The sequence below is a fragment of the Macadamia integrifolia genome, unplaced genomic scaffold, assembly GCF_013358625.1.
Source record: "Macadamia integrifolia cultivar HAES 741 unplaced genomic scaffold, SCU_Mint_v3 scaffold1828, whole genome shotgun sequence".
Taxonomy (NCBI): domain Eukaryota; kingdom Viridiplantae; phylum Streptophyta; class Magnoliopsida; order Proteales; family Proteaceae; genus Macadamia; species Macadamia integrifolia.
In genome coordinates this window covers 49,875-62,772 of record NW_024868371.1, presented here as the reverse complement: position 1 = coordinate 62,772, position 12,898 = coordinate 49,875, and the positions used below count along the sequence as shown (strand labels likewise).

General features: G+C 38.3%; 1 protein-coding gene across 2 annotated transcripts in view; it reads left to right on the top strand.

The window, feature by feature from the left end:
* LOC122064937 (protein NPG1) overlaps positions 1–12,097 on the top strand; it is a 21,449-nt gene extending 9,352 nt beyond the window's left edge. For both annotated transcript variants that reach the window (XM_042628724.1, XM_042628725.1), the window contains one exon: positions 11,429–12,097. In XM_042628724.1, coding sequence (XP_042484658.1) covers positions 11,429–11,748 — 320 coding nt within the window. In that variant the 3' untranslated portion in view covers positions 11,749–12,097. The remainder of the gene's footprint in view (positions 1–11,428) is intronic.
* The last annotated feature ends 801 nt before the right edge of the window (positions 12,098–12,898 follow it).

The window sequence follows — 12,898 nt, the reverse complement described above, 5'->3', positions numbered from 1 at the left end:
ACATTTATCATAAATCTTTTCTGAATGTGACATTAGATCTATAAATTTTTGTACGGGTCTTAACTTTTTGATCTATTAAAAATATAGTAGTAAATGTTATATAGATACCAAAATAATCAATGATTTATCATAATTTTTTTAAATCAATTTACTTTATTTCTAGATCTATTGATGAGAGAGGCTAAGATACTTGGATTTCTCAAGTTTTAAAGGAATGCATTGATCGCATAGCACTTCGGACATGCATCTCCACTTTATCCATCCTATTTTAATTCTTGGTGAACCATCATTCCCTATATAAAATTTTTTATTTATGATTGAGCCCAGATACCTAAAATAATCAATTTGCAGTAGCTTCCTCTCATCAATTTTCGCCATCGCATTGTCCATCCTAATGTGACTAAAGTTACACACTGTATACTCTTTTTTTGTTTTGCTTATCTTAGAACCTTTTGATTGCAAGGTTGATCTTCATAACTCCTACTTGGTGTCTTTTCTTTTGTCTCATCCACCAAAACAATATCAATAGCAAAAGCATATACTAAGGAACTTGATCTTAAATGTCTCTGGTTAAATCACCTATGGTAAGCGCAAACAAATAAGGGCTTGAGGCTGATCCTTGAGGTAACTCAATTTAATTGGGAATTTAATACCTTGATCCCCATAGTTCTTATGCAATCACCGCATTATTATACATGTCTGTAATTATATCCACATATTTATTTGAAACACTTCTCTTCTCTAGTACTTGCATATTAACTCTCCAGGGACTTTGTCATAAGATTTTTCTAGGTTTATAAAGAACATATAAAGATCCTTCTTACAATCTCTAAATCTTTCTATGAGTCTCCTCAGTAAATAGCTTCTATTGTGGATCTTCTTAGCATAAACCAAATTAATTTTCCATATAAGTTTATCTCAGGCGATTTTCAATAACTCTCTCCCATAGTATGACTCATTAGTTTTATGCCTCTATAGTTATTGCAACTCTGAATCTCTCTCTCTTTTTAAATAGATTGGAACCACAATGCTTCACCTCCATTCATTTGGCATTTTCCTTGTGCTTACAATCTTATTAAATAAATTGGTTAGCCAAGATGAAACATAGATTCTTAAGATCTTCCACACTTCTATTGGACAACCCCATATAGACTTGGCCAGCCTTGCCTACTTTAATCTTCCTTAAAGCTTCTTTTACTATAGACACTCAAATTTTTTGTATATATCTACGACATGTGGTGTCTTGATGGGTAATGCATCCTTCTATGACATTATTACTCGAAATGTCTACATTTATTAGGTTGGAGAAATAATCTTTCCATTTCTCCTTGATGTCCTCATCTCTTATTAGTACTTTACCATTTTCACTTTAATATATCTAACATGATCGAAATCGCTACTCTTCCTGTCCTTCATTTTAGCTATCTTATAGATAGCTTGTTCCCTTCCTTTGTGCTCATATTGTTATAAAGATCTTCATATTTCTTTATCCTTGCTTTTTCAACAATCTTCTTAACTTCATTTTTTACAAATTTATATCTTTTAGATCCTCTACATCCTTAGTCCTTTGTTCTGTCTTAAAACTAGATTTCTTAGCCGTAATGATTGCTTGAACCTCATCATCCCACCATCAAGTCTCCATAGAGGAATGGAATTTTCCCTTTAGTTCTCCTAGGACATCTTTAATAACCTTTTTAATATAAATAGTCATCTCGTTCCACATTATATTAATGCCTCCAATATAGTCCCACCTTGTTTGGCCGTATCAGTAAATGATTTAAGATATCTCCTTTTGAACTCCACCACCTAATCTTAGGGAAAATAAACTCACCTTTCTTATGATTTGGTATAATGAGACACATATGCATGACATTAATCTATGTTGTGTGGTTAGAATTTCCCCGGGTATAACCTTACAATCCCTACATAACAAACTATCGGACATTCTAGTTAGAAAGCTACTATGATGCCCACTTTTGAAGGTAACTAAATGCTTCTCTCTGTTTTCAAAGTATGTGTTTACAATGGATGAATTATAAGCGACAGAAAAATCTAAAACTGAAGTCCCCTCATTCCTCTCTCTAAAACCATGTCCTCCATGTACCCCTTCATAGCCTCTACGATCTCTTTCAAAATGTCCATTCATATCATCTCTATAATAATCTTTTCTTCTTCACTAAAACCTTGCACTAATCCATCCATATGTTTCCAGAATTGTAACTTACTACAGTAATCCAGTCCTACTTGGGGTATATAAGCGCTAATTATACTAACAATCTCTTTCCCCAATTCATGCTTGATGGATATAATTTCAAATCTTTTAACATTTACCACATCAGTCTTCAAATCTTTATCCACTACTATGCCTACTCCAATTCTATTAGTTTTATCCCCCCCATATACCAAAGTTTAAAGTCATCCAACTCTTTAACTTTTTACCCTTCCATCTACTATGTTAATCATTCTTTTGATGTAAGGTTACTCACCTAAGTAAATAACCCCAGATAATACACAACTCCCAACCTAATCAGATCTAAGTTTCAGAGCTGGAATACAAGTAGAACCACACAAAACAAGTCTGGATTGAGAAGAATATTGGAACCCACAAGTATGGGTCCAAGGGATGAACACATCTGGTCGAGTGATGCTTGGAATCAGGCCTATAGTTCCTCCAGATATGGCCCATAGCAGGCCTGTAGAAGTACCAAAAAGCAGCAAGAAGAAACCAGGCAGAGAATAGAGTTTCCTGGGCAGATGGGAGAAAACTTATGGCAGATGACAGCCAGATGGGGCTGGAAAGTTGGTTCAGTGGTCCTTCCATGATGCTCTTCAAACACTCTGAAGGGCTTTGCAAGATGGCTGCTTCATTGGGATGGCCAAGGTAGTCAAGTCACAAAACCTTGGCAAGCTGCTGTCGATCTCTTCCTCTTGGATGATCTTCAAGGGCTCTATGATTGGGGGTCTTCAGGTCTTCAAACAACTTGCAATAAACTCTCAAACTCTCTCTCACTAAGGAAGAACAAAGAGAAAACAAGAACAAAGATGGGATAGATGTGGGTGGGATGGACTTTCTCAGTCCTGAGTTTCTCACCCCAGCTATCTCAGCCGTTGAATCAATTCTATCTCAGAATTAAGGAGCAAACATTGCTGCAAAGTCTTTCATTTATTAAGTATAAATTGGTTACGACAACACCTCTTTATATAATTTAGGGTAGAGGCTCATAACATAGAAGCTAAAAAGGAAACAATCTGAAATTATAAACTCATTGACTTAGACATAAGATACTAAAAACTACTAAGTTGTTCACTATGACAACTCACAAGGACACATAAGACTCTTCTAGAAGACTTGTTCTTCACTCAAAACTGTGGTTGACCAGTCAAACCACTAGAAGACAAAGAGGCAGCAACAAGAGAGATAGCAGGACAGACAAGGCTAGTTCTGGAAGCTGCTGGACTCCTTCATCAATTGCTGCTGTGGAGGGGCTTCTAGAAGTTAATAATGAAAAGAAAATGCTAAAGAGATATAGCAGGTTTGATGGCCCAAAACTGGGCTGACTCGATAGATGCAATTCTGAAACAGGTTAAGCCAAAACTGGGCCAGCTTGGGCTGGGTCGATCAGCATTATAGATGTGCTGGTTGATGTTCTCTTCTTCTTCGAAGGTGTAAAGCATGCATGGGATCAGCATGAGAATCTACATCATCTTTCCCTCGTAACATCTATCAACTCTAGATTCTTTACCTGTTAAAGATCCTAATTTCCAAGATGTTAATCTAATTCTACAATTTTGGACTAGCTTCTTTACTTGCATTCATCCAAAGTGCAAGAACCCTTGCCTACTTGTCACTGCATTTGGGCACCATCGTGGTGTGTCACTTATAGGGGACGGCCTAGCTAACCCTTGCCCCCTATTCACTACACCTGGGTCAAAGTGTAGCACACCGGTTATGGGGGACACCCTAACATAAGTTAAAAAATATAAGGTTCTAGAATCCATGTAAAAAGGGGCCCTGACTCACCAACCATCCTGGGCTTGGGTTACAGCAAAACACTGGCTGATCTGACACACCAACCCTTTTTCCAAAAACAATACCATTAAATCCTAAAATTTCAGAAGCACAAAAAAGCATACCTATTAGTAAGATTAATGCTAGATTATAACTTATTGTTAACTAGCTTGCTCTCACCTCTAACCTCACACTCTCACAATCCATCTCTCATGAAAATTTCTTCTTCTTCTTCTTATTATTATTCCTCCTCCTCTCTCTCTTCTTCCTCTTCTTCTTTTTATTCCTTCTCCTCCTCTCTCTCTCTCGCGTTTCCGAATTGTAGCTTGTATAGGGGGATTCTGGGGTGCCTATTGGATGAGTACATAAACTTTGATTCTAGGCTTCTTGCAGAAAATGAACCTTCTATATGCCAGAAGCTGTTTTAGTCTCTTGCTAAAGATTAAGAGTTCTCAGTGTTATCTCATTCTCAACTGTCAAGGATCCACTACTAAAATACAAAGAATGTTGGATAACCTACGGTTAGTATCATAGGACTGAAACACAGACTACTATAGTATCCTAGGACTTTAAGATTTCATGATACAATGTCATGGCTATCTTTTATCCCCAGTACAAATGGAACTGGGGAAGAAATCCAAACACATTTGAGGTGTAGCTTAACAGCCACCTTTGCTGAAATGTCTGCATAAAAAGGTCGTAGCCAGTGCACAAGGCTCCTGCCACTGCGGGGTCTCGGAAGGTCAAGTGTATGTAGCCTTAGCCGCTTCATGGAGAGGCTGTTTCCCGACTGATATCCTAAAATTCCAATAGAGCTGCTTGCTATCAGACCATATTAGGCGACGCAGTATGAGTAGAGATGGGAGTAGATTTAGCCTAATCTCATAGACAAAGTAAGAAGAAATAGTTGTGGCAGAGAAGTGAAATTTTGTTGGGAGTTGGAATGTGAGAGTGGAGTTTGATATTGGTCCCAGATGTATTTCAATGGATGGTATGCTAATCTTGCTAATATTTGTTTTTTGAATTTTACAGAATTTGATGAAGAGCGAAGTGGATAGATTCAGTATATTTCTTTGGCCTTGGTTATATACTGTAGACTTCTAAACAAGTAGGGGTAAAAGCACCATTTCAAAGAGAAAACAATGCTGATGCCACTTCTTCTTCTTCTTGTTCTGTTTTCCACCTCCTGATTATTATTTCAATTTAATGACTCTCTTGAGTCAAAGTTGCGTCCGAACTCTTTGTCAGCAGCATCTATGGGTGGTATGGGTGTGCTTTTACACAGTAATCTAGATTGTTGCTGGCAGTAGCTATACGTGCCAGATGTAGGCTGGGCTATGAAAGAATAATGAAGCATCTTTTTTCACTCCCCATCATGATGTGGAAGATTTCCCTTTATCTATCCATAGCTCTATTGGAATTTAGGATTTTTTTCTTTTTTGGATCTATCATTAGCTCTATTGGAATTTTAAGATTTTTTTCTTTTTTGGTGAAAAGCCCTTTGGGAAGGAATTTGCTCAAATTGTGTCTGCCAGCTTCAAAGGGATGGATGCATGCCTCTTCTGCTGTATACTGTGGAATAGGTTTGTTTTAGAAGTTAGAACTGCTTATTGATGCCATCTTTGATAAACTTATTGAATTTCTCAATTCGTTGATTCCATTGCAAATAAGCCTGTTCTCTATTTTTCTATGGAGTGAAAATTATTTTGGTGTGCTTTCTGATTAAAAACAAAAAACAACAACAACTCAGCCTTTCCCAACTAAATGGGGTGTTCTTTCTGATTATCAGTATTTTATTGACCCTATCTTGTCTGAGTTCTGGAGATATTTTCATTCAAAGAAACCCAACTTCTTGGGGACATGTAGAAGGAGGGAACCAGGAACTTGAATTTGCTATTATCTTCTCTTCTATTTTATTAGGGCCATTGTGTCTTATGTTTGAGGATTAGTCGGTTGCTTGTATGGATGACCATTGCCATCGTTTCGTGGACTTTTTATTGTACTATTTTTTAATTTAATTGAACTAATTAATTAATTATTATTATTTTTGTATTATGTCTGAAAGAATTTGTAAAATCAGGGATGATTGCGACTGAGTAGTTTTTAATTAATAAATTTTATAATTTCTGTAAGATCAAACACCAAGAAACACGAATAATAAAGAGACAATAGATCCGTATGACACAGAGATTTAACGAGGTTCACACACCAGGGTGGTGTGCTATGTCCTCGGGCGAAGAAGAAGATGATTCACTATGCAGAAGAGAAATTACACCCTAGCAGCGGCGAGAAAAAACTCGCCCTGAAACCCTAGCTAAAAAAACCCCAAAATACAATGACTTTCTCAACAAGCAACAGTACATTATATATACTCCAAATCGCGAGTTGACCCACCGGGTCGCGGTCAATCCGGTCTAACCATACCTCAGGGGCTACTCCCCCGCACCCCCATACCAGATCAGTGATGGGCTCCGAGCTTGGGCCCATCGGCCTAACCCCTCTGCTTCCATCACAGATCTCAAAAAATTTTCCATTCGGGTCGCCACCAAAATATGTCGGATTAGGTCAATCTTCAAAACGGGTCAAGAATTCGAGACAAACTTAACAAATCTCCACCTTGGCTTGAATTCTCCTTCAACAGATAAACAAATAGCTAATATCTTCATCTTCTCCAATAGCCCTCCAAAGGGCTGAACTCAAACACGACAAACACCAAGTAAGTTCAAGCAATGCTCGAACTTACCAACACATAAAGGCTTAGTCAACATATCAGCTAGATTGTCTTCAGTACCAATCTTCAACACTTGAATATTACCTTGAGCAATTATCTCTTTTATGAAATGATACTGAACATCAATGTGCTTTGTCCTCTCATGATACATTGGATCTTTAGTCAAGTGAATAGCACTTTGGCTATCACAATGGACAACAGTCACCCCATGATCCATGCTGAGTTCTCCCAACAAACCTCTAAGCAAAATAGCTTATTTAATTGCCTCAGTCACTGCCATATACTCTACTTCAGTAGTAGATAATGCAACTGTAGCCTGTAAAGTAGCTTTCCAACTAACCATACTTCCTCCAAGCGTAAATACATAGCTTGTGAGTGACCTCCTCTTGTCAAGATCACCTGCATAATCTGAATCAACATAACCAGATAAACTATCACCATTCCTCCCAAACTCCAAACAAACACCAGAGGTCCCTTTCAAGTACCTAAGTATCCACTTCACTGCTTCCCAATGAGCTTTACCTGGACATGACAAATATCTGCTCACCCACTGACAGCTTGTGAAATGTCAGGACGAATGCAAACCATAGCATACATAACGGAGCCAACTGCACTAGAGTATGGAACACGTGACATGTACTCCACCTCTTTATCTGTCTTAGGTGATAGAGCAGTTGAAAGTCTAAAATGAGATGCAAGAAGAATAGTTACATGTTTGGCATCTTTCATGCCAAAACGATTCAATACCTTCTCAGTGTACTTTTGTTGAGATAGCCACAACTTCCCTGCTTTTCTGTCCCTCTTGATCTCCATACCAAGGATCTTCCTTGCTGCCCCCAAATCTTTAATCTCAAATTCAGAACTTAATTGTTCCTTCAACCTATTGACCTCATTCCTATCGTTTGCTGCAATCAACATATCATCAACATAAAGCAACAAATATATGAATGACCCATCAGAGAGCTTTCTGAAATAAACACAACAGTCATATTGACACCTGGAGTATCCAAAACTAACTATAACTGAATCAAACCTTTTATACCACTGTCTAGGAGACTGTTTCAAACCATATAGGGATTTCTTCAACAAGCATACATGGTCCTCCTTACCTTCAATAACAAACCCTTCAGGTTGATGCATATAAATCTGTTCTTCTAGTTCACCATGCAAGAATGCTGTTTTCACATCAAGTTGCTCCAACTCCAAATCATGCATAGCAACTAAAGCAAGTAGGACACAAATAGAACTATGCTTAACAACAGGTGAAAAAACATCATTAAAATCAATTCCTTGTACCTGACTGTAGCCCTTTGCAACCAAACATGCCTTGTGCCTAGCATCTTCAACACCTGAGGCAGATTCCTTCTTCTTGAAGACCCATTTGCAACCAACAATTTTCTTTCCTGTTCTTGGCTTCACAAGCTCCCAAGTCTGATTTTTATGAAGAGATTCCATCTCGTTTATGGCAATCAGCCATTTTGTAGAATCAATTGAAGCAACAACTTTTGAATATGTTGTAGGCTCACTATTTTCAATTGTATCTGCAACAGACAATGCATAAGCAACAAATTCAGCATGCCCATACTTTTGTGGTTGTCTAATATTCCTCCTTGATCTATCTTTGGCAATGCTGTACCGCTCTTCTTCTTGATTCTCTTGAGCATCATCTCCTTCAGTAAAAGTAGGCAACTGGACTAAAGTAGATTGTGCTTTGTTTGAAGATGAACCACCAATTTCAAACTCCACCTTCTCTCTAGATTTTTCTTGATCTTCATCACAATGAATAGGAGCTTCTTTCTTAGGATACAACATAGCAGATTCATCCAAAGTAACATCTCTACTAATAAGAAATTTTGGAGACTTTGGATCAGAACACCACAACCTGTATCCTTTCGCTCCACATCCATACCCAAGAAAAATGCATTTCTTAGCCCTAAGTTCTAACTTCCCTTCATTTATATGTGCATAAGCAGGACATCCAAATACTTTTAAATTTAAATAGTCTGCAGGTTTACTTGACCAAACTTCTTCTGGAGTCTTGCACTCATTAGCTGTGCAAGGAGATCGATTCACCAACAAGGTTGCTGTGTTAACTGCTTCTGCCCAGAACTCCTTGCCCAATCTTGCATTTGATAACATACACCTCGCATTTTCTAACAAGGTTCTATTTATACGCTCTGCCACTCCATTCTGCTGGGGTGTTTTAACAACTGTATGGTGTCTTGTAATACCTTCATTTTTGCAGAACTCACTAAAGTCACCTTCACAAAACTCTAGGCCATTATCGGTTCTCAACCTTTTAATTTGTTTCCCAGTCTGCTTCTCAAGCAAATTCTTCCACTGTTTGAAAGTGACAAATACTTCATTTTTGTGCTTCAAGAAATAGACCCAAACATTCCTAGAGAAATCATCAATGAAAGTAAGCAAGTATCTTGCACCAGCCCCCTTTGAAGCAACCCTGGAGGGCCCCTATAGGTCTGAATGAATGTAGTCCAAAGTTCCCTTGGTCTTGTGAATAGTAGTACTGAAACTAACTCTTTTCTGCTTCCCAAACACATAATGCTCACAGAACTCCATTGCTCCTGTACTCTAACCACACAACAAGCCTCTTTTACTTAATAATGCCATCCCTCTTTCACTCATATGGCCTAACCTCATGTGCCATAAATTTGTGACATCTGATTCAGACATAGATGATGAAGCTGCTGCAACAGACCCAGTGATTGTAGTACTCTGCAACACATACAAACTGCCAACCTTGATTCCTTTCATCAATAAGCGAACACCCTTGCTGATCTTCATGACTCCACCTTCAGCTGTATACTTGCACCCATTTGAATCAAGAGTGCCTAAACTGATGAGATTCTTCTTCAAATCAGGGATATGCCTGACATTAGACAAGGTTCTGACAATGCCATCATACATCTTGATATTGATCGTTCCCATTCCAATAGTCTTACAAGAAGCATTATTTCCCATCAACACAACTCCACTCGAACTGATTCGTATGTGGAGAACCATTCACGATTGGGACACATATGGTAGGAACAACTAGTGTCAAGAATCCATTCATTCTGTGATCTAACTTTATCATCAGTCACCAAAAGCATATCAGACTCACTCTCATCTCCAGCAATATTAGCTTCCGCAGAATCATCTATTTTCTGTTGATTTTGAGCACCACCACCTGCCTTCTGCTTATTTAAAAGCTTATAGCATTTAGATTTAATATGCCCCTTTTTCTTACAGTAATTGCAGGTTAAATTCTTGTGCTAAGATTTTGATCTAGCATTATTTTTGTCACCATCTGAACCCCTTTCATTCGTTCTCCCTTTAGCTACCAAACCAACACCATCAGATTTATTGGTAGATGTCAACTCATCATCAATCTTCTACTTGCTTTGCAGATTCGTTTTGACATCCTCAATAGAGATTGTCTCTCTACCATAAATCATGGTATCCCTAAAATGCTTATAAGATGGAGGCAGAGAACATAACAATAATAGGGCCAAATCTTCATCGTCTATTTTAACATCTATCCTTTTCAAATCAGTAACAATAGAATTGAACTCAGATATGTGGGATTTAATAGAAGTACCTTCACCCATATGAAGGGTATATAGTTGTTGCTTCAATCTCAACCTATTGATGAGGGATTTGGTGAGGTAGAGGTTCTCTAACTTCACCCATAACTCTGCAGTCGTTTTCTCTGAGAGAACTTCCTGTAGAACATCATTTGAAAGACACAACTGAATAGTTGAAAGGGCTTTATCATCCAAATCATTCCAATCATCATCGGACATAGTTGCAGGTTTCTTCGCCTTCTCAAATAGGGTTTTCTTCAAACCCTGTTGCGTGAGAACAACCATCATTCGAACATGCCATAAACTAAAACTGATATTGCCGTCGAACCTATCAATATCGTATTTCGTTGAAGCCATGGATCGAAGTAACCCAGAGCTCTGATACCAGTTTGTAAGCTCAAACACCAAGAAACACGAATAATAAAAAGACAATAGATCTGTATGACACAGAGATTTAACGAGGTTCACACACCAGGGTGGTGTGCTACGTCCTCGGGCGAAGAAGAAGATGATCACTATGCAGAAGAGAAATTACACCCTAGCAGCGGCGAGAAAAAACTCATCCTGAAACCCTAGCTCGAAAAACCCCAAAATACAATGACTTTCTCAACAAGCAACAGTACATTATATATACTCCAAATCGCGGGTCGACCCATCGTGTCGCAGTCGATTCCTATCGAACCATACCGCGGGGGCTACACCCCCGCACCCCCATACGAGATCAGTGATGGGCTCTGGGCTTGGGCCCATCAGCCCAACCCCTCTGCTTCCATCACAGATCTCAGAAAAAATTCCTATTCAGGTCGCCACCAAAATATGTCGGATCGGGTCAATCTTCAAAACGGGTCAAGAATTCAAGACAAACTTGACAATTTCCCTTGAGAAAACCGTTTGTGGAGAGATATGTAATGTATAAGCCTGAAACCCAATTCTACCAGCTGCTTTGAAATACATAGATAACAGAAAATTTTGTTGCAAAAGTAAATTGTTTCTTATTTTGTTTCGTAATTTTATTAGTTCATGTGTACATAATTGTCACTCTAACTTTATCATCTGAAATATACTTACATTTTGTCTTTCTTATTTTCTTCTGTACTTTATTAGGTCTAATGTATGAAGGACAGGGGCAAATTAAAGAGGCATTGGCTGCTTATAATAATTCTCTTCTACTCGAAGAGAGTTATGTGCCTTCAAAGGTCCTAATTGGTGCTTTGCTGTGGAAGATGAGCCCTAAGGCATTGCCTGTGGCACGTAGCTTCCTCTCAGATGCATTGAGGCTTGAACCCACCAACCGTGTTGCTTGGTATTATTTAGGGATGATCCACAAGGATGATGGACGTTTAGTGGATGCCTCTGATTGCTTCCAAGCAGCATCTATGCTCGAAGAATCACATCCCCTCGAGAGCTTCAGTTCAATACTGTGAGTTGGTATTCCATGGAAGCTTACAGGCATCAACTTGAAGCTTCAGTTTCAAACTCAGCAACCCTGGTGCTGCTTTGTTGACCATATTGCTGATTAGGTAAGATTTTCATTTGTGATCATTGTAGAGGGTACAGTTTTGCTGCAATCAATATTTGATTCACTATCCAACCCCAGATAGAGCATTATGAGGTAGATGTATTTATTTATAGAGAGCTTCAGGCTGATTCAGGGTATTTCATGTAAGTGCAGGCCTTGCATTTATTAGCCAGATGTTGTAAAAACATATGGAGGATAAATGCACAATATATATCATTTGCTTTTGTAATTATAATTTTGATACTTCTTATTTATTTCCTCCCCTCATTATGGGTAAGCCTTGGTTACTGATTCAACTGCAAATTTTTTGTATATTTATGCATTCTCAAGTTGTTTTGATCAGATTAGTTATCTACAGTACTAGTCAAACTCAAATTCACTTTCAACTTCTAACATGCCATAATCTGCTGGCCCATTTCAACCTGAACATGACTGATATCTACCATCTATTGAAAATTATATAAAATTAGTACTTCAAACTTGCAATAATCAAAGAACATGTTGGATATTCAGCAAGATACTTGAAGATGGCCCAGCTGGACCCTTGGAGGGATGGGGTTTGAAAGTGGCATTATGAGTTTTTCATTGGGATTGCATCTCCATGCAACCAGTAATGAAAGGTTATTTTAGGCCTGTAAGGGACTTCCCAAGGAACAGGCTTACTGTTATTGCCTGGGGTTTGCCCATCTCCCTTTTGCCCTTCCCCTCGCCCCCTTAGGCAGCTTGTTCTGGCTCTCCAGTCTGCTTTCTGTCCTTTTCCCTCAGGGCTGTATATCTTGTTTTTAATGTTATTATTCATCCGAAAAAGAAAAAAAAGTTACTTTAGCAATAATATGCAGGGTTGTTTTGCCCAATCTACCCACTAAATGGCAAGTGCATCCCTTAGATTAACTTCAGTCAAATTTTGTGGTTAATGCAAATTTAGCCATTCAAATGGATTTTACAGGTTCACATCCAAACTCACTCAGATGAGCCGCAATTTATTGATTTTGCCTTCTTTTTTTTTAGATATAGTTTCAGCTGTGCAATTGATAACCAAATTTGGTCAATGGATA